The sequence below is a fragment of the Elgaria multicarinata genome, chromosome 2, assembly GCF_023053635.1.
Source record: "Elgaria multicarinata webbii isolate HBS135686 ecotype San Diego chromosome 2, rElgMul1.1.pri, whole genome shotgun sequence".
Lineage (NCBI taxonomy): Eukaryota > Metazoa > Chordata > Lepidosauria > Squamata > Anguidae > Elgaria > Elgaria multicarinata.
This window is the reverse complement of record NC_086172.1, coordinates 13132188-13153539: the sequence shown is the minus strand read 5'-3', so window position 1 is coordinate 13153539 and position 21352 is coordinate 13132188. Positions and strand designations below refer to the sequence as shown.

Genomic DNA, 21352 nt, shown 5'->3' with positions numbered 1-21352 from the left:
TTGCCCGCTTCCAAACCCATCGATTAATATTAGAGCAGAGACGTACCCAATCAGAGCGTCTAAAGTCTCCGGAATTACCCTGCTGTGTGTGTGTTTAAAGTGAATATCTCCATATTTGGAAGAGGCTGACTGGGAGAGGGGTAGCTTTGATATTGACTTCTGTGGCTAACCAATTTAGGAATAGCCACAGGGCTGTCCCTGACTGTTCTGGCTGCTGTTTCTGGCTGGGAGAGAAGGAGCGCATTTCTGCTCGGACTCATAGAAGTCAATCGTCCACATTTCCACAGTATGAAAGTGCTGCTGGGCTGTGGGACAGAAAATGGGAAAGTAAAGCCATAGGGCAAATGGAAAGACCTTGAAAATGGTAGCAAAAACCTTAACTGTCTTACGTGGGGAAAGGCAAATGTAGGAAGGTTTTTAACTGCAGCTTGTGAGGAAGGGATGTTTGAGCTCCTCATACACCTGTCTTATGAACACAGAATGGTAGTAACACTAAAGTACATTCACAAGGGAATACTGAAATTGTACTGATACGTAATACCCTGATATTGCAGCAATGTTTGTTGTAAAGAAAAGAATTGGTGCATAACCCAGGGATATATTTTTTAAAAAAAATTAACCCAAATTTTACTACGAAGATGGCTTATTGGTAGAGCTGTTTTATATGTGAAAGGTCCCAGTTTTGATCCCTGGTATCACCAGGTAAGGCTCAGAAAAACTCCTTTGTGGAAGCCTGTAGAACTGGCTTCCATAAAGGGGTCCTCAGCACAATGTCCACTGGCAGTCCACAAAACTGTAGCCTCCCTGCCCCCTTCAAAAAACTAAATTAAAAATCTGGAGAAGTGTTAGGGTGCCAGGTTTACATTTCAGTTCTTGCACCTGCTGCAGATCAGCTGTTGGTGGACAGGCAGAGAAGGAAAACGATGCTTTAATCTTCCTTTCCCCTTTGCTTGCTCTTTCTCCTCACATCCCCTTTCCTTGCTATTTCTCTCCTTTCCCCATCCCCAGCTATTTCTTTATTCTCCCTTTCTAGACTCGCTGCTGCTCTCGTCTCTCCCCTTTGCCTTGCTATTTCCCCCTTCCCTCCTAGCCTCTAGCATTGCTATTTCTCTCCATCACCTCTTTAGCTCACTTTTGACTAGCCAAGCCTCCACCGCAGCCATTACTCGACTAGCCATATCCACTGTGGAAGCCATTTTATTTTATTATTGCATTTATATCCCGCTTCCCCCCCTCCAAGCAACCCAAGGTGGCGTACATAATCCTCCTCCATTTTATCCTCCCAATAACAACCCTGTGAGGTAGGTTGGGCTGAGAGTCTGACTGGCCCAGTCACCCAGTGGGTTTCCATGGCTGAGTGGGGACTAGAACCCAGATCTCCCGACTCCCAGTCCAGCACCTGTGTGGTCAGGGCCGGTGCTCCAATTAAGCCAACTAGGCAGCCGCCTAGGGCGCAGACTTCAGAGGGGCGCAGTACTTAAAAGTGTGTGAAGTAAAAGGTTTTACTGTTGTGTTGCCAATGGCAGAGGTATGCATTATACCGAGTGCCCTTTAGTGCAAAATGATTTGTGTGCCAAAATATTTTCTTTTGTATTTGTGAAAGTTAAATGAAGATTGATTGTTACTTATTCTTGCAATTTAAAATATAAATTTAGCAGTTTCAAGTTTTGTGCTTTTTATTTTTTCTATAAAACATCTGTTCTTAAAAATTGGAAGTTGGAAATTTTTGGGGTGTGTGTGTGCAAGTATCCTATTTTGCCTAGGGCGCAAAATAGTCTGGTGCTGGCCCTGAGTGTGGTGGTGCCGACATTTCTTAAATTTCTAAAGGTACCCACAGGTCTAAAAAGGTTGGTAGCTCTTGCTGCGACCCCTTATGGGCCTGATGCTCTTTAACTACTACAACTCAATAGCTCGTTGTTTCCTCGCGCCTGCAGCAGGCACAGCCCATTTCCAGCAGCCGTGTAGGCGTTTTCAAGCTGAGGCGGAGCGCCTGTGGCCCTCCGGGTGACGTCGGACTCCAACCCCCTCCGGCTCAGCCCGCAAGGGATGATGGTAGTTGTAGTTCAATAAACGCCTGAAGGGCCCCAGCCCGTTTTAAAGAAAAGGTTCCCGTGCGAGGAGGCGCTGCGCTGAAGCGTTCGCACAGTGACGCCCTGGGCGCGCATGCCGGCACTGCAACATACGGGCATCCGTCAAAGCCGGGTGAAACCCAACGTAGGTCCCGCGTAGAGCGGGCCCATTCACATGAAGTCAGTCGTTCCTGACTGACTTCCCGTGCATGTCAATGGGCCTACTCTAAGTCACCCAGGATCCCAGCCAGCCACGCCCCAGCCTCCTCTTCCTTCGCTAGAAGCGCCATATGGAAGCTAGCTGCCGGGGGGGGGGGCTCTGACGTCATCGCCTCCTAAGCCAACGCCCAATAGGAGAAGGGGGAGGCGGAGCCGGATGCACCGTCACGAGAGCGCGGCTAGGCGCTGCTTGTTGCTAGGGTCGCGGAGTTGGGTAGCAACGAGAGCGCAGGCCGGGGCGCGCCGGGAGTTTGCCGGGTCCGGGTCGGGGCCTTCTCCCGGGGGCCGCGGCCATGCAGGGCTCCATGGTCCGGCGTACGCAGGAGCTGCTGGGGCGCGTGATTCGGAAACCGCCCCTCACAGAACGCCTTCTCAGCAAGCCCCCCTTCCGCTACCTGCACGACGTGATAGGGGAGGTCAGATGGGGCGAAGGGGGAGGGGGTGCGCGTGTGTGCGTGTGCAAGGAGGAGCGGCCGGGTTGCCAGGCAACCAGGGAGGGAAGCCTCTGTGTGCGTGTGTGTGTGTGTAAAAATGAATTGGTTTGGGTCAAAGGGGGATAACCCGTAAATAGAGGCGCAGTGTGCAAAATGTCAAAATAATTGGTAATAAAATCAGCCCACCACGTGCTCCAGTGCACAAGCATGTCAAGTTACCCTTTCTGCTAGTTTTTGTGGAAGTACGTTCTTTACCGGACAGTGGCCAGCCAGCAAGAAGTGGCGGCCCGGGCCGTGGCTCTTTCTAGATAGGACAACTCAGGCGTTGGCGCGTTGGTGCTTGTGTCTCTGATCTCTTGGTGATGTGAAAAAGCTTGGCCTGGTGTTCCCTGTAGGTCACGCTGCTGATGAAAGCACAGCTGCATATATATAGGCCGCTGGAGAGGTAGGGAAGAACCCTTGTAGTAACAGTGTGGCCAGGTTGAGAGAAATCTGCCTCCTTTTTGCATCACTGTAACTATGGGAAAACGTCTCTTCCACTGCCACCACCCAGTTCCATCCCATACTATTCTGGGTAGTCTTGCATTATAGACCCCACCCGTTGCATCCCATGCATGAAATGTTATTTTCACTTACAAATATGGGTACACAAAGTATAAAAGGGGTTAAAAAGCCATGAAATTCAAGAGACCTCTGGTTTTGTTTTATAAGCGCGAATGTGGTGTAGTGGCTAGAAGAGTTTAATTGACGAAACCCAGGTTCATGTTGCCACTAGACCATGAAGCTCAGTAGGTAATCTGGGACAATCACTACCTGTCATCCTAACCTACTTCAAAAGCTTGTTGTGAAGTTAATAGGTATGAACGTTCACTTGAGATCCTTGAAGAAAAGGTGGGACAGAAATGTAGTAATAACAATAATAGTAATAGTCTGTTTAAAAATAACCAAGAGTCTTGTGACACATTAAAACTCTCAGTTTGCACAATCACCACATTTTAAACAAGGCAAGATGCTGGGCACTGTTTGCTTAATTGCCCATCTGGATACGGGTTGTTGTGTCATTCAGACCCAGCTTATCTGAGGGAGAAGCCACCTCCTTGACCCCAGCTTGTTTAAGCCATGGTGTTTGTGCAAACCAGGCTGTTGTGGCCAAATCTTTCATTATTGAGAGCCCATTTTATCAAATATGTAAGTTGGCACATGGCTACAGGGGGGTGGGGGGAACATATGTTTAAATGATGGGGCCAAAAGATTATGAAATGTAAGAAGCAGAAGATCTGTAAAACACAAAAGTATTATAAGAACATATTGACCCACCCACATAGATGGGTGCTTCATCAAACTTTCAAGGATGTGCTCTGGCCCACCAAAACCTATGTCCTGCTGTAATTCTATTTGTTTTTTAAACTGTAGTTCTATGGCCATTTTCCTGAGAGTAAGCCCACTGAAGACACTGGGTCTTATTTCCAAGTAAATATATATAGTGTTGTGTTATAAGGTGCCTACAGTGCCAAGAGCAACAGAAAAGAAACTAGTTCGTTGTAACAAAAATTACATAAAATACTCTGCACTTTACTTTATGGTTCCAATATAAAAGAACAGGACTGGTGGATGGATCTGATGGTTGTTTGGCCTGTGATAACTTTCCCCATTTATATGAGGTGTCAATTAAAAACAAGCAAACTGCAACTTCGTTATAAAGAGGTAGACAAAAGACAAACATATATAAGCTTGGGTTTGTAGTTCCCATGAGTAGAACTCTGTTCACTGGACGTTCCTGTTCGAGAAAGGGACAGTGAAGTGGTTTTAACCAATTCCGCATTTCCTCTGCAGCCCCCCTGAAAGATGGCCTACAAGGCCATTGAGTCCAACCCCCTGCTCAATGCAGGAATCAACCCTAAAGCATCCCTGACAGATGGTTGTCCAGCTGCCTCTTGAATGCCTCTAGCGTGGGAGAGCCCACAACCTCCCTAGGTAACTGATTCCACCGTCGCACTGCTCTAACAGTCAGGAAGTTTTTCCTGATGTCCAGCCAGAATCTGGCTTCCTTTAACTTGAGCCCGTTATTCCGTGTCCTGCACTCTGGGAGGATCGAGAAGAGATCCTGGCCCTCCTCTGTGTGACAACCTTTTAAGTATTTGAAGAGTGCTATCATGTCTCCCCTCAATCTTCTCTTCTCCAGGCTAAACATGCCCAGTTCTTTCAGTCTCTCTTCATAGGGCTTTGTTTCCAAACCCCTGATCATCCTGGTTGCCCTCTTCTGAACACGCTCCAGCTTGTCTGCATCCTTCTTGAATTGTGGAGCCCAGAACTGGACACAATACTCTAGATGAGGCCTAACCAGGGCCGAATAGAGAGGAACCAGTACCTCACGTGATTTGGAAGCTATACTTCTATTAATGCAGCCCAAAATAGCATTGGCCTTTCTTGCCACCATATCGCACTGTTGGCTCATATTCAGCTTGCGATCTACAACAATTCCAAGATCTTTCTCATTTGTAGTATTGCTGAGCCAAGTGTCCCCCATCTTGTAACTGTGCATTTGGTTTCTATTCCCTAAATGTAGAACTTGGCATTTATCACTATTAAATTTCATTCTATTGTTTTCAGCCCAGCACTCTAGCCTATCAAGATCACTTTGAAGTTTGTTTCTGTCTTCCAGGGTATTAGCTATCCCACCCAATTTGGTGTCATCTGCAAATTTGATCAGCGTTCCCTGCACCTCCTGGTCCAAATCATTAATAAAAATGTTGAAGAGCACTGGGCCCAGGACTGAGCCCTGCGGCACCCCACTCGTTGCCTCTCCCCAGTTTGAGAAGTTTCCATTGATAAGTACTCTTTGAGTCCGATTCTGTAGCCAACTGTGAATCCACCTAATAGTTGTTCCATCTAGCCCTCTTTTAGCTAGTTTGTTAATCAGAATGTCATGTGGTACTTTGTCAAAAGCTTTGTTGAAGTCAAGGGAGGTTACCTTTTCAAAAAATGAGATCAAATTAGTCTGACAGGATTTGTTCCTGACAAATCTATGTTGGCTTCTAGTAATCACTGCATTGATTTCAAGGTGTTTACAGATTGACTTCTTTATAATCTGCTCCAGAATTTTCCCAGGGATGGATGTCAGACTGACTGGTCTGTAGTTCCCAGGTTCCTCCTTTTTGCCCTTTTTGAAGATAGGGACAACGTTAGCCCTCCTCCAGTCGTCCGGCACCTCACCCGTCTTCCATGATTTTGCAAAGATAATAGACAAAGGTTCTGAGAGTTCTTCTGCTAGCTCCTTCATTACTCTAGGATGCAGTTCATCGGGCCCTGGAGATTTAAACTCATTCAAGGAAATTAGGTGTTCTTTGACCATTTGTTTATCAATCTCAAACTGCCATCCTGCCCCCTCAACTTCTGCTTCACTTTTTCCAGGGGGGTCATAGACCCGCTTTTGGGAGAAGACCGAGGCAAAGTAGGAATTGAGCACTTCAGCCTTTTCTTTGTCGTCTGTTATCAATTTGCCATCCTCATTAAGCAGTTGAACCACCATTTCTTTCCTCTGTCTTTTACTACTCACGTATCTGAAGAAAGCCTTTTTATTGCTTTTAGCATCCCTCGCTAATCTCAGCTCATTCTCAGCTTTAGCCTTCCTGACGCCATTTCGGCACTTCTGCGCCACTTGTCTGTACTCTTCTTTTGTAGCCTGGCCTTCCTTCCACTTCCTATATGTATCCCTTTTTGTTTTCAGGTAATCTCTAAGCTTTTTGTGGAGCCACATTGGTTTCCTCTGTTGTCTTCTATCTTTTCTCCTTGTTGGAATTGCTTGTAACTGTGCCTTTAAAATTTCATTTTTTAAATACTCCCACCCATCCTGCACTCCTTTTCTCATTAGGCTCCCTTGCCATGGGACCTTACTTATTATAGTTCTGAGTTTATTAAAATCAGCTTTCCCAAAATCCAGAGTACGTGTATGGCTACGCTCGACTTTTGTCTCCTTCATAATCAAGAATTCAAGTATGACGTGGTCACTTTCCCCCAGAGTTCCCGTAACTGCCACTTTATCCACTAAGTCATCCCTATTGGTCAATAACAAGTCAAGGATTGCCGATCCTCTAGTTCCTTCCTCCACTTTCTGTAGGAGAAAGTTATCACCCATACATGTCAGGAATTTCTTGGAAGGGCCGCTTTTGGCAGTAATGGTCTCCCAACAGATATCAGGGTAATTGATGTCCCCCATCACTACTACATCACACTTCCTTGAAACACTGGCAATTTGTTTCTCAAAAGTTTCGTCCTCGTCTTCTCCTTGATTGGGTGGTCGGTAGTAGACTCCGATTATCATATTCTTTTTATTCCTAGCCCCATTTATTTTAATCCAGACGCTCTCGACGGGGCTCCCAGTCTGATCCGCCTGTATTTCTGTGCAGGGATAGGTATTTTTAACATATAGTGCAACTCCACCTCCCTTTCTATTTCTTCTGTTCTTTTTGAACAAGTTATATCCTTCAATTGCTATATTCCAGTCATGGGAGTCATCCCACCAAGTTTCAGTTATACCTATCAAGTCGTATTTGCCTTCATGTAATAAGAGTTCAAGTTCGTTCTGTTTGTTTCCCATGCTCTGGGCATTAGTATATAGACATCGAAGACCATGTTTTTTATAGTCTGGCTTTGTTCCTACATTGTTGCGGACACTATTTTGGGACACTATTGGAACTGTTCTCTGTAGTGTGGTGCATTGGCCTTCATCCATTGTTGCCTCGAAATTTACGTCTCCTGCCCCCGTAAGATTCAGTTTAAAGCCCTCCTGATCAAGTTCTTCATGCTGTGGCTGAACTCATTCTTTCCAGCCCTTGTGAGGTGCAACCCATCCCTTGCCAGCAGTCCATGTTCCAAGTAGCGTAGCCCGTGGTCCCAGAATCCAAAACGCTCACGATGGCACCACCTTCGAAGCCAGTCGTTCATCCGGAGTATTTTTCTTTCCCTTTCTAATCCTCTTCCAAGAACCGGGAGGATGGATGAGAAAACTACCTGGGCCCCAAAGTTCTTCAGTTTCCTTCCCAGAACTTCAAAGTCTGAAATGATTTCTTCGTAGCTCTGCTTGGCGACATCATTTGTTCCCACATGGATGAGAAGAAAGGGGTATGTGTCTGTGGGCTTTATGAGCTTTGGTAACCCTTCAGTCACATCTCTAATCTGTGCTCCAGGGAGGCAGCACACCTGGCGAGTCCATGGGTCTTCACGACATACTTGGGTTTCAATCCCACGCAGCAGGGAGTCTCCCACAACGACTACTCTTCCAGTGCCCATAACCTTAGCTGACCCCACTGGAGTAGACATGACCTATGTTATAATACCAAGTTGTTAAAAGAATAACCATTTCTGTACAGAGATGTCATAACCAAAGGGAACTTTGCTAGACTATAGATAATATGAGCCACCAACTTTTGTTATAAATGCAACATAATATTAGAGAGAGTAGAATTTCACTGGAGATTATCATGATAATCTCTAACATTATCTGAACCTGTGTTCAAACAATTTTGTATGCTTTGGGAAAACACATTTGATAGCATTGTAACACACAGGAAGTCTCATTGAAAAGGGATAAACCTGAAAACGTTAGCATCTCTATGGAAATGCAGACATGGCTGCCTACCAAATCCAGAAACGAAATGCATTGTTTTTTTTGTTTAAAGGTAATTAGATCAACTGGTTTCATGAAAGGGCTGTACACAGAAGCAGAGATGAAATCTGATAATGTTAAGGTATGTATGCACTTTCATTATTTAATCTTTTTAAGTCTAAAAAATATTGCACGCACACACAAACCTTTAAGTATTATTTGGTGTAATGTCTGAACTGTGCTAAAATGCTGCATAATCTGAATGTATTTAATAAAGATTATGTGCCATTAAGAACACATTTTATGCTACAGCCTGGAGAACTTATTTTAACCTGTTGCTTTACTAGGATAAAGATGCAAAAATCGGCTTCCTTCAGAAAGCTATTGATGTTGTCATCATGGTGTCAGGGGAGCCGTTGGCAGTGAAGCCAGCACGTATTGTTGCTGGACATGAACCTGAAAGAACCAATGAACTGCTCCAAGCAATTGCTAAATGCTGTCTCAATAAGGTAGGATCTTAACAGACATCTTTTAATCCACCGGGTTTAAGTATTGCTAAATGTTTTCATTCAAAGCCCCCAGCTGGAGGAAAGGCAAGATTTGGGAGGAGGTGGGGGTGGAGACACTGGGAAAAGGCAGCTTGGGTGGGAAATTTATTTATTTATTTAAAACCTGTCTTGGCCATCATTCAGGGCAGAAGCCCTTGCAAGGCAGCTTACAACAATAAAATCCATAAAAAGAACTAATGTATTAAAAGCAAAAAAAAAAAAAGCACAATAAAATAGCAATTAAAATAATAAAATACAACAATAAAACCAGCAACAGCAATGGAAATAGCAGCAACAATAGTAATCATATTATGAGACGGCCACAGTAAAATAATGTGTTTTCAAGGCCTTCTTAAAAGCCAGCAATGATGGAGCATGGCGAACTTGTTCCAAAGGTGTGGGGACACTGTAAGGAAATCTCTCTCATGTGTGAATTGTAGGGGAAGAACTAAGCATCCCTCCTTCATCTTTCAAAAATTCACCCCTTTGCATTACAGCTGTAGCAGACAGGCATTTGTATATATGAGTTGACTAGTAACTTGTTTGTCTGCAAATCTGTGCAGTATGTATGTGATTCACCTAATGGAACGTGGACTTCACTTGACGGCTCAAAGAACATAAGCCTCCTTGGGTGCTTCATAACATAAGTGGAAAGTCAAAGTATAAATTATTTAAAATAAATAATACGTTAATAACATACACAATTATTTCATTACTATTGGACACTGCCTTTCTAGGTTGCATCACATAATGCAATAAACTTTGGTTGCTGTTTGAGGTGTTTGCATGATAATATGCAACAAAGCATCACTAAATAATTTAAAGAAGCTTTAAACAGAGAGAAGAAGGGGGAAGATAGACTAAAGAGATATTTAACAGTAGATTTCTTGAAATCTCTTGGGAAATTAAAAAAAGTCTACATTTTTAGAAGTGATTAGAGGGAAACAAGTATGAATATTTGGAAGATTGGAATTCCAGACTTTATCACAACAAAGGACTAAGTGCAATAAGGTGGGATGGCAGAAATAGAATAATGATTGCTGGTGCCTCAATGCACAAAACAGCCATGATGAGATCTTGAATGTAGCTAGAGCCCAGTAATGTAGATTTTAAAAAATTCCAGTGCTCTAAATTGATTTCGATCTGATTTAGGATGTCTGATTTATATTTAGTAAGCAATACTTTTAAAAACTACACTGTGTTAATTTTGTGTTATGTAAGTATCTCATGCTATATACGTGTTTTTCAATAGTGAAAAATAATTGAACTGAAACTATTGATTCCGCCCCCCTCCTAATCAAATACACACATGGAGAAATTCTGTGCTTACCGGGAGGGCCTCTGAGCTGCTGTAGGATATTGTAAACCTTTCTCTGACTTACACCAGTCCTGGACCTAGTATAATAACTCTCCTCCCATGAAAGTATAGTTCAGGGGTTGCAGGTGGTCAAAAGGAAAAACCTTAATTCGCCACTCCAACCTTGGCCCTGTTAGCTGGATGAGCTTTGGTTGTGTCAGAGTAATCACCTTGGATTTTCTCTGCCCCCCCCCCCATATAATTTATCTGTTAGTCTGTGTCATGTTATCATCAAACCAATTTCAAGATTTAGTTGGAAATTATTCTTATTGGGAAACTTTAATTTTTAAAAAACAGAACGATAATGTACCCCGATTAGTTTCTTTTTTTAAAAAAAATTGAAGGCACTGAAAACTAGAGGTGTGCACATCTTCCCCAACTCGTCTTGGAGACCATTTCAGAACCTCCGAAATGGGCTCAATTTGACTTGGGGTGCTTCGGGGGAGGGGGGGTGCCTGCCTCACCCCCTCAGCACCCCCAACCCAGAGCCACGCCACCGCCTGGACTTACATGCAAACACATCCTCCTCCTGAGAGCCAGTCTGCATTTTAAAGTAATCGCAGGGACTCTTTACTCTTAGAATATCATAAACAGCTATTTCCCCTGTACAGCTTGCGGCAGGAGGGTGGGGAGGGAGAGGGAAGTAGGTCTGGTGAGTCCAATGGACTCACCTGGACTCACGACTGGCCTTGCGCCTGCTTTCCTGGGTGGGTAGGCGGTTATGGGGGAACAGCCCAGCACCACCTCGAATCGGGCTGAGGCCCCCGAGGCATCAGGGCCAATCTGCTTTGGCCTCGGGGCAACTCAGGTCAGCCTGGTGGCGCTCCAGATCCGGGCTGACGCAGGCCAAATCGGCCCACCTCACCTTAGATTCAGGGATTCAGGCCGAGGTGGTTCACGGCCCTACTAAGATACTTGTTTTAGTGTGTCCAATTGCTGTGCAGGATTGATTTTCCTAAAAATAGTCACCTGAAAAAAGTCAATTACAACTTTGAAACTGCTCGATTTGACTGATAACTGTATGCATTCATTATGTTACTAATTAATTTTGTAACACAATCAATTTTTAAAAATGGGAATATTTCCATAGAAAAGTATAGCTGTGAAAAAATTTCGATCCCACATCACTGTCACAGCATGTATTGTTCATCACCCTGAAAGCAATCAAGGAAAGTTAAATATAGGCCTTCCTATCGTCATAGCTTTTTTGGCTCCAGTGGATTTTTCCCCCCTGCAACTTGGTAAACAACTCTTTCTAATTGAATTGAAAGGAATGGCAGCTGAGATTGTATGCACATTATTTCTTTAAAAGAACACATCATGTGAGTTAAAGAAATGGCTATATTTCCATTGTGAGCTAAAACTTTATACATCAGTTTGAGTTGAATTTTCTATTTGTAGCTATCCAGTGATGAAGCTGTTCAAAAAGTGCTTGCTGGAGAGAAAGCTGATATCAAAGGACGGATTCCATCATCTTCTAAACCCCAAAATAGAGAATCTAGAACAGAAGAACATAGATCCCATAAAGAGGTGATGTAAATAATGTTGCAGATTAAAAGACTAAATTATACTTGAAAAACAAAGGGAAACTGTGTTTGTATTTTAATATTTTTATGTTTGATTATTTAGGACAGAGGTGACTCTGAAATAAAAGATAAAAGCACAAGTCAAGACCAAAAACCTGAGGAAGAGAGCAAGCGAAAAGGAAAAGAAAATGACAAACATAAAGATTATGAGAACCGTCACAAAAATCTTGATAAAGACAGTTTTAAAGAAGTTGAAAAACAGGAAAGAGAGAGAAACAAAAACAGGTCATCCAAACAGGGAAAAGAGGCAGAGAAAATTAGAGACAAGGAAAAGGCAGATGGGGAAGGAGAAAAAGAGGATCGGGATAAGGAAAGAGAAAAGGAAAGGAAGGAACATGAGGGAGGGAGAGAAAAAGATAGATTAAGAGAAAAGGATAAAGAAAAGGCTCGGGATAAGGATAGGGAACATGAGAAGGTCAGAGAAAGGGCAAAGGACAGAGAAAAGGACAAACGAAGAGAACGAGGCAAAGTCACGGAGCAGCCGCGAGAACCAGGGAAGGACAAAGCAGAAAGAAAGGTTAGAGGTTTTTTTTCCCTTTAATGTGTAAACTGGCAGCTGATGGCAACTATAATTAAATCTCGAGCTGAACCGTGTTTAAACAATGGCTCAGTTCGGACGACACGTTAGTCAACGGTGGACTATTTAATCAACTGTTGCTTAAATAGTACCCTGTTGACTCTTTTGTCGTCTGTCGGGCAAAAACCACACTACGATTGGTTATTTCCAAAAGAATAACCAATGGTTTGCAGAGTTGACTGTCTGCACAACCGTTGGTTATTGTTTCATGTGGCAGGCTCCGTTGATTATTTCCCCTGCCAACAGAGTCACGAGGCAAGAGCAGCAGAAACCCTGGCTGCTCTAGCCCAGCAGGGCTCCATTGGGAGGGGAAATAATCCCGTGCCAGCAAGTGCTTGGGGAGGCCCATTTATGCCATCCCTTGGTGGGGTGACGCGATCTTCGGCTCCCCACGCGCTTCCTGGCAAAGGCACATGCTGATCCTGGGTGGGGTGCCCCCGATCACAGCACCCCACATGTTCCCAGGGACGTGCACATCCCCTGCCACCCCCTCCTGCACTCCGATCCATCTGGAGATAGGCTCCAAGGGAGAGAAGGAGCCCCTTCCATCCCCTGGAGCCAACCCCCAACTGGATTGCGGGGCAGAGGGGGCGAAGGATGCCTCCTGTGGCTGGATGTGGAAATAGTCCATTCCACGGAGCAGCACCCACAGGCGCCCTGGAAATAGCCATCTGTGGAGTGGACTATTTCCACTCCGTGGACTAAAGTGTCGTCCAAACGCACCCAATACTTTGCCCAGGCATATGGCGGCACATCTTAATCATCCACATGTTTAGTTTTTTAACGGTTTTTAATGCTTTATGTGTATGTTCTGTGTTTTAGAATTTTAAATTTTGTATACTTGTTTTTATCTCAATTTTAGAATTTCTGTAAACCGCCCAGAGAGCCCTGGCTATGGGAGCGGTATATAAGTGCAATAAATAAACAAATATTACAATTTTTGCACATGAGACTTTTATTTAATGTAGAATAAGAAATAAAGTCAAACATGCATAGGTAAATAATAATAAACCATTTTTTTCACTGAGGGTAGCTAAATTCTCTGACCTGAATATTTGTGATAGGCTTTTTAGTTTCTTAATCATTTTATTTTCTATTTTATAAAAACTAAACAAAGCATTTAAATTCACATCTAGCACATAACCAAAATACCAATTAATATTAGATCATTAGGTTTCTATCAGGTCTTTCTTACCAAAGTTGTGTATAATTAGCTATCATTCATCAGAATCATATTCTAGATTTTCCTTCTCCATTTACCAAGAATGAGTATAAATTATGATTTCCATGCTTTGCCAACTGCATTGAAGTCCCTGATAGCACACCTACTACTGATGCTACATGGTCAATCTGCTCAAATATAATATGACCAATTGCTATGGTTTACTTTTTCTAGAGAATTCTAATAACAATCACAATATTGTGTTCACTTTTTTTTCTCTCTAGCCCATAGGATCTGAGGAGAATGTAACGAAAAAAATTGTGGAACGATCTATAAAAGATAAAACTGAGCCAGATAAAGAAGTAAGCAATAGAAAATAAACATTTTTCAAATGACTGAAGAGTATAACGATGTGAGATTCCAAACAAGTGAAAATTAGCATGAGCAGAGTGGTTTGTGATTTTAAAATCTTAAGGGCGCAGTCCTATCAGGATACACATCTGTCTCAAAACTCGGAGGCTAATGGGCACCCTTTGCAGAGCGGGAGGAGTAGGGAGGCCATTTTTGCTCCTCCCAGTCTGCACTTTTGCTAGATGGGCTTTTTCACCCATCTAGCTGGGGCTCTGTGGAGTGGGAGGAAAGGAGTCTGGAGAGACCGGAAGGTACCTTATAAGCTGGCCTCTCTTTATAAACTGACCTCCATAGTCCCTTTGCTGCCCACAGCCTCCTCTCTAATGTGCCTTTTGTGACCTCGGAGGCAGCCAGCATAGTTCTTTCTGTGCCGGCTGTGAGAGAGAGGGAACAGGAAGCTTAGACTCCTAAATCCAGGAATCTGAAAAATCCTATTCCCCCTCTCCCGATGCTGTCTAGGGGCCATAGGATTGCTGACCACTTAAGAAACATTCACCTTATTAAAATCGCACAAACCTGAAATATGGTTCACAAGTACAACAACATGTTTTGGCACAAATTCCTTTGTTCATTCATATTCCTTCTTGATCTCTTCCCTCATGCAATGTTTATATCAGTTACGTATAAATCAGCAAATTGGCTTCTTTGAAAGCAGCTGATTAAAACAACGCCCATTAGGAGCACCTGAGCATAAGGCTTATTCATGGAAAGCCAAACTGTAGTTTGCCGTTACCAGTAAACCAACCGAAAGTAAAAGAGTTTTTACAGTCAAAATCTTACTGGGATGGGGAAGATTCTTTACTCAAGTGCAGGGGAGAAGAAATGTTGTCTGCTTAAGTATTAAGGAAATCACCTAGGGATATTTCTAATAGTCGTCTTAATTTTATTTATTCAAGCTGTGGCCAAAGATAATGGTGTTATGAAGAAGTCTTAATGTAATATTTTAAAGTATAGCATTACTTGATACAAATTCTTATGCTTGTTAATTTTTGTATTCAATGTTAGCATTTCAGTTATGAAAAATGGTCTGCATTTTTCTGGTATTCCAAAATTGATCTTAAATCTTTTTTCCAAAGCTTATGGGCTTCGGTGTGTGAGAAGATGTTGGATTGTTAATATTCCTCTTTATTGTTTTGGAGTACAGTTAATGGACAACTAGAAGTGAGGTTCTTAAGAAATTCTAATGTTTGTACTTTGCTTAGAGTGACCAGTGGCAAAGAACGACAGAGTTTCTGTACCTTTAGTAGTAGCGTAGAAGAGAGAATTACAGCTTGTTGTATGACAACTTGTACCTGCCAAAATACCCTCTTCTGTACAGGTACAGGGGCTTTGTTCTCTTTTGCCTTTAGCCACCCTAACTGTATATAGCTCACCCCTTTTGTGAGCCTCTCCTTTTTTGTCTCACCTTGCTCTATGCTTAAGGGGTATATTTGCGCCCATCCTTCCTCTTCCTCTCTTATTCCTTAGTGTTCAAGAGGAGCAGTCACACCAAATCTCTGCCCTGACCACATATATAGAGGAAAATGAGTGTGAGTGTGTGTGTGTAGGGGGGTGATATGGGTGTTATGATAGCTCTGTCTCCCACTTTAGCCAAAGAATGTCTCCACCTACTTTTCTAAGGGCGCAATCCTATGCATGTTTAGGCAGAAAAAAACTCCTACTTGTCAGCATGTGGTAGATCTTTTTTTCCTAAATATGCATAGGATTATGCTCTAAAAGCAGTAGCTAAGAGGACTGCTTCATCAATTCCTTTGTCATTAGAGTACAAACAACACTGGTTTTGGTTCATCATATTGTCGCTTGTCCAAAAATTCTGAACATCTGTAACTGTTGGTTACCAGTACACATTAGGGCAAGGGGGAAATGGTAGGTAAATAGCTTTCTCTCATTATTGCTAACTAGTGTATATTTTTTCAAGAGTGAGAACTCTGCACGGTTACCAAGGCAACATTCAACAAAGGGACCAAGACAACGACCCAAACCAGGAAGTGACGGTAACTAAAGCGAGACTTTTTGTTTCTTTACATACTGGGGCTTACTCAACATTTGAAGTCCTTTATAGTCTATGGCACAGTTCAGACATAACAGGAAATCATGTTTTCCTGTCATATGAATAAGCCAACATGAGCCTTGGGGTTATGTATTTCCTCCTTCCCTCTTCATTTGCGCACCTGAGAGGATTAAAAGCTTCTATTTTCAGTTTTAAACTAATCACTGTAGACGAAGGCCAGAGTCAATCCGACCTTCCTGCAAGGTAGGCCCCAGACCAAACGTCCTGTTGTTCCTGGCCGCCCCTAGCCCTTTCCCCAACCGGGATGAGCCAGAGATTCCTGGAATAAAACACACGCACGCTCAGCGTAAGGGCCAAAACAAGTTTAATACAAATCAGCTAAAACTAATACGTAAGGTTTTGGCCAGAGGTAGCAGCAAGTATAAAAAGAAGGAATAAAAGGACAGGGTTGGGGGAAAGGGATTAAAGGAAAGATTACAAATGGAGGAGGCGCTAGTAGCCAGCGCTCCATCTAAAACCTGCAAACGCACAACCCATCCCTAGCCATAAAGGCGGCTAGCCTTGTCTCAGGAAAACCAAACATTTAAAATAAACAAAGACCCTAGCTTACTCCAAGCAACCCTCCTAGGCTTCCCTTGATGTTCTTCCTCGAAAACCAGAACAGAAGACACTCCTCCCACGCCGGATACCCTTTTTATCCCCTTTTGGATGTAGGCCCCATGACCTCGCTGAACCAACCCTCAACTCAGCCTGGCTCTTAATGACCCTCCCTTAGAGAGGGCTTTGCCCTTTCTCTCACAACTAAACCCAATTATCCTAACGACCATGGAGATAACATGCAGGTGCGAGGCCCAATCTGACCTTGGAGTCTCTTGGAGTCTTGGTGCCTAGAGTTCCAAACTCCCACCTCCAGTTAACATACCACAACAGATACAGAAGAGAAAGAATAATACAATTAAAAAGCCAGTACACTTAAAGAGCCAGTATAGCCCATAAATCAGCAAAGCCCCATGTCCTTCACAATCACATTTCCCATTGAAGTCTGAACTTGTTTAAACTATGTAGTGACAACAAATAGGGTCAAACCATGGTTTCAGATCCTGGCTTGTTCTCAAAACATAATTTAAGCAAGTTCATATGTCTTAGGAAACTAATTAATTTTTAAAAACAACACCTGAAGCTTTCAGTCTCTTCCTTTGGTGCATGAAAGAGGAGACAGGAGGAGGGAGTGCAGTCCGGAGACTTATTCAGGTGGTAGGAAACCTTTGTTTCCCATTATATCTGCACCAGGCCGATGCCTATGATATCATAACTTCTGCAGGTTGTTCTGCTGGCATGTGGAGGTTCTAATATTATAGCAGGAGATGCCTGTCAGTAGCATACAGGTTTGATAGCTTGAAGAAATAACTCAGGACCACATGAGCAGACAGGTAGATAACTGCTTGTGTTGATGAAGAGCTTGATAAAGAATCTGCTGATTCTAAACCTGTTTAAAGGATTTTTAATAGTATACATCTCATTGTAAATTCTTTCATGTCAGGACGAAAGGAAACTAGTAAAAGTGCACTATCTAGTGGTGCAATTGAAAGGACAGCTAACATATTAAAAGAGAAAGTTGAGCCAATTATTGCAGAACAAGAGCCAGGTAAGAAAAGCAAGGGTCTCTTGCTTGATCTTTGAGTGCTAAATAGGTGTCAATATTTAGTAACCCATACAATGCAACCTCAGATTTACCATGTAATTGGTCTTGTAATATCAAATCAACAAAAGTGTTCTTAACTGTTTTAGAATCCAAGAGAGCTGGTATAGGAATAGCGGCGACAAGATCAAGCTATGAATCAGAAAATCCCTGGTGTAAATGTTGTGTCTGTTGGAAACTTGCTAAGTGAGTCTCACTTAGACTCAATCACTTTTCTGCAGGATAGGGTAATTCTGATCTACCCTTCAGGGTTTCCATAAAGAGCTACATGATACGAAGTATTACTTTCCGATGACAAGTATTACCAGTAGGGTTAGAGCAGAGGTTGAGAACTCTCAAACGACAAGAGTTCTTCCCTCCTGTGTTGCAGAGACTTGCCTGCTGGGTGGAAAGTTTATGGCCTCCTTTCCTATATAGCCAGAGTGATTTTCTGCTCCTATATCTAATGGTGGGGAATTGGGGAGGGTGTGAATGTGAGAGCTGCCCCAACCTAGACGCCTAGAATCTGGAAACTACTCTACTTTTTAGGTTCCTAGGACCTTTGGAAACCTCATGCCTTTTAGATGGCTGGGGATGATGGGACTTGTAATCTCACACATCTTGAGGCTGCCTGGTAGGGGAAGTCTGATTTAAAGACCAGAAGGTGTATGTGGTAAATGAAATACTTGTACCTGTGTTGAACAATACATTAAAGTACTATCTAGCACAGCATTTTGCCCGTTAACTAGTTTAATAACTTCCAACTAAAAACTTTATGCTAGGAATAATGGGAGCTAATAGCATTGCAGCTAAACTTGCAGATGAAAAATCAGCAACTGTTTTACATGGAAAAGTTGAAGCAGAAATTGCAGTAAAACAGAGAGGTAAGCAAAACAGTAGCCATTTCTTCAGTACTCTCTTTGGAAGATGTAGTTTTAATTCATGTGATTAAATTTTATTTATGATTCTTAATCCATTTTTTCTTTGCACCTTACAGCTTGCATTTCAGATGTTGCGTACTTGATGTTAAAAACTTTGCTTCCATTTTAATGCCTTCCAGAGAGTAACTTAAAGGGTCTGGACACATTTGCACATAAGCCAAAATTATGGCTTATTATGAACAAGCCACTGTTTTGGTGCATGCTGTGTTCGTTGCTCCCGCTGCAAGCAGGAACAGTTAAACAAACCATGGCGTTTCCATCCGTGGCTAGGTTATCATGATGGACAAACTAGGAGTTCTAGCGTGTCTCTGGCTTATTCCTTGTTTGCCTATCACAGTAAACACGCCATGGACAGAAGGCCTGTTGTGTGTCTAGCTGCTACCGTTTGCAGGTGGAGCCAAGCGGGGAGCAATCAAGCAGCATGCACAAGCATGCTGGCTTATTATTATTCTTATTATTTATTTATATAGCACCATCAATATTGTGATGTGCAAACACTACCACTGCCTAATAATTAAACCTATTAATTTTCTAAACGTAATTATCACAATACACTTGGGATTTTGTTTTCCTCACTATCTCATTTATAAAGTGTAGAGTCTTTCTTGTCAACAGTTTTTCTCTGGAGAAGATATAGAAACTGATGGGGGCAAGAGTTCCTATTTCTAATTATGACTTGCTGGGTGCTGTTTTTCCAGTGTCAAAACACATAGCACCCTGGCATAGATGGAGGGAAGCATACAATTTTATGTATGGTTGCATGTTCCAATCCCCTCCTCACTTTATACACACACACACACACACACACACACACACACAGCACATCCTGACCTCAGTAGGCTTTTAGCAACTTTGTGACAGTGAGTCAGTCAGTAATCAACAAGATTTTCTGCCCTGTCCTGCATACAAACAGCATGATACCTGATCTATTTTTAAATTGCTCCTATGTCTGAAAATTAATCAGTATGCATTTATATTGCAGGTGAATCATCCAGTGATGCAGGTAAAATTAATAATGAATTTAAAGACAAATCCTTACATTACTATTTATTTTATTTATTTCATTTTTTTAGTGTATTTTAACTTCATTAATGTTGAACGTGGAAATACGTTTTGTATTCAGAATGGTGGATTAACATGAATATAGTGTTAATTTCATTTTAAATTAGAATATGATATTGTATATGTAATAAAGGAGAGTGACATTGCATATACATATTGGCCCGGGTTTCATATGCAATACTGAATTTAATTCTGTACAAACTAAAAAGCTATGTGAGGAAGTCTATAATTGGTTTCAGTAGGATTGGAAAAGGAGTAATAGGCATTTGATATAAATACAGCTTTCAAAATTGCATATAATGGAATTGTTTTATTTAATAGAAGGAGATATTCTGAACTCTGCTGCCCCTGAAAAAATAGCTGTTTCTGAGAATAATGAAATTACTAATGAACTTCCTCCCCAAGTCACCCAAAGGTCTGTCTGTGCATCTTTCTTATTATTAAATGGATATTAACTATAATACTATGGCTGAACATTTGGGATACAATCCACCCAGTGTTAACACTTACATGCCATTTATTTCCATTACAAAGATTTAAACATATTTAGAATGAATAGGGAAGCCTTCCTATACATGAACTTTGTGTACAAACCGTGTTTGCTTGGAGCTCTGGATCAATTTATTTTTATTTATTTATTTATTACATTTTTATACCGCCCAATAGCCGAAGCTCTCTGGGCGGTTCACAAAAATTAAAATCATCATAAAACAACCAACAAGTTAAAAATACAAATACAAAATACAATATAAAAAGCACAATCAGGATAAAACCACGCAGCAAAATTGATATAAGGTTAAAATACAGAGTTAAAACAGTATAATTTAAATTTAAGTTAAAATTAAGTGTTAAAATACTGAGTGAATAAAAAGGTCTTCAGCTGGCGACGAAAGGAGTACAGTGTAGGCGCCAGGCGGACCTCTCTGGGGAGCTCATTCCACAACCGGGGTGCCACAGCGGAGAAAGCCCTCCTCCTAGTAGCCACCTGCCTCACTTCCTTTGGCAGGGGCTCGCGGAGAAGGGCCCCTGTAGATGATCTTAAGGTCCGGGTAGGTACATATGGGAGGAGGCGTTCCTTCAAATAACCTGGCCCCAAACCGTTTAGGGCTTTAAATGTCAAGAGCAACATATCCTGGAGAAAAATGAAAAATACATGTTATCATAAACCTAATTTTAGACGCCCCAATTGTAAGAATTGGGGCTTCTAAAGCCCCAATTGGGGCTGCCCCACTTCCTTCTGCCAAAGGAAGTGAGGCAGGTGGCTACCAGGAGGAGGGCCTTCTCTGCTGTGGCACCCCGGCTGTGGAATGAGCTCCCTAAGGAGGTTCGCTTGGCACCTACATTATGTGCTTTTAGACGCCAGGTGAAGACCTTTTTATTCTCCCAGCATTTTAACAGTCTATAAATACATTTTAACTTGGTGTTTTAAATTTGTAATTTTGCATTGCTGCTGTTTTTATCTGGTTTTATAGTATGGTTTTACACTGTTGTTTTATACTTTGAATGTTTTTAATTTTTGTGATACTATATAAGGTGCCAGGAGGCACACAACTACTCCAAACACCAATAAAAAGTGATAATTATCAGATAACCCATTTATTTACAATTTGTAAAGATGTGTAAAACAAACTGATGTGTCTCAAGGTGGTTAACAATCACAATGTTGGGTAGTATAATAACCAATAATATATA

At 42.2% G+C, this 21352-nt stretch overlaps 1 protein-coding gene across 3 annotated transcripts in view; it reads left to right on the top strand.

Moving 5' to 3' along the window:
* Window positions 1-2576: 2576 nt before the first annotated feature.
* The window catches only part of TRAF3IP1 (TRAF3 interacting protein 1), a 35846-nt gene continuing 17070 nt past the window's right edge, over window positions 2577-21352 (top strand). The window contains exons 1-11 of one of the 3 annotated variants that reach the window (XM_063116035.1): window positions 2577-2704; window positions 8401-8469; window positions 8675-8836; window positions 11634-11762; window positions 11862-12335; window positions 13842-13919; window positions 15887-15962; window positions 17520-17624; window positions 18440-18541; window positions 19581-19601; window positions 19982-20075. In XM_063116035.1, the coding sequence (XP_062972105.1) occupies window positions 2582-2704; window positions 8401-8469; window positions 8675-8836; window positions 11634-11762; window positions 11862-12335; window positions 13842-13919; window positions 15887-15962; window positions 17520-17624; window positions 18440-18541; window positions 19581-19601; window positions 19982-20075 (1433 nt within the window). In that variant the 5' untranslated portion in view covers window positions 2577-2581. The remainder of the gene's footprint in view (window positions 2705-8400; window positions 8470-8674; window positions 8837-11633; window positions 11763-11861; window positions 12336-13841; window positions 13920-15886; window positions 15963-17519; window positions 17625-18439; window positions 18542-19580; window positions 19602-19981; window positions 20076-21352) is intronic. The other 2 variants (XM_063116033.1, XM_063116034.1) reach the window with 2 other exon arrangements.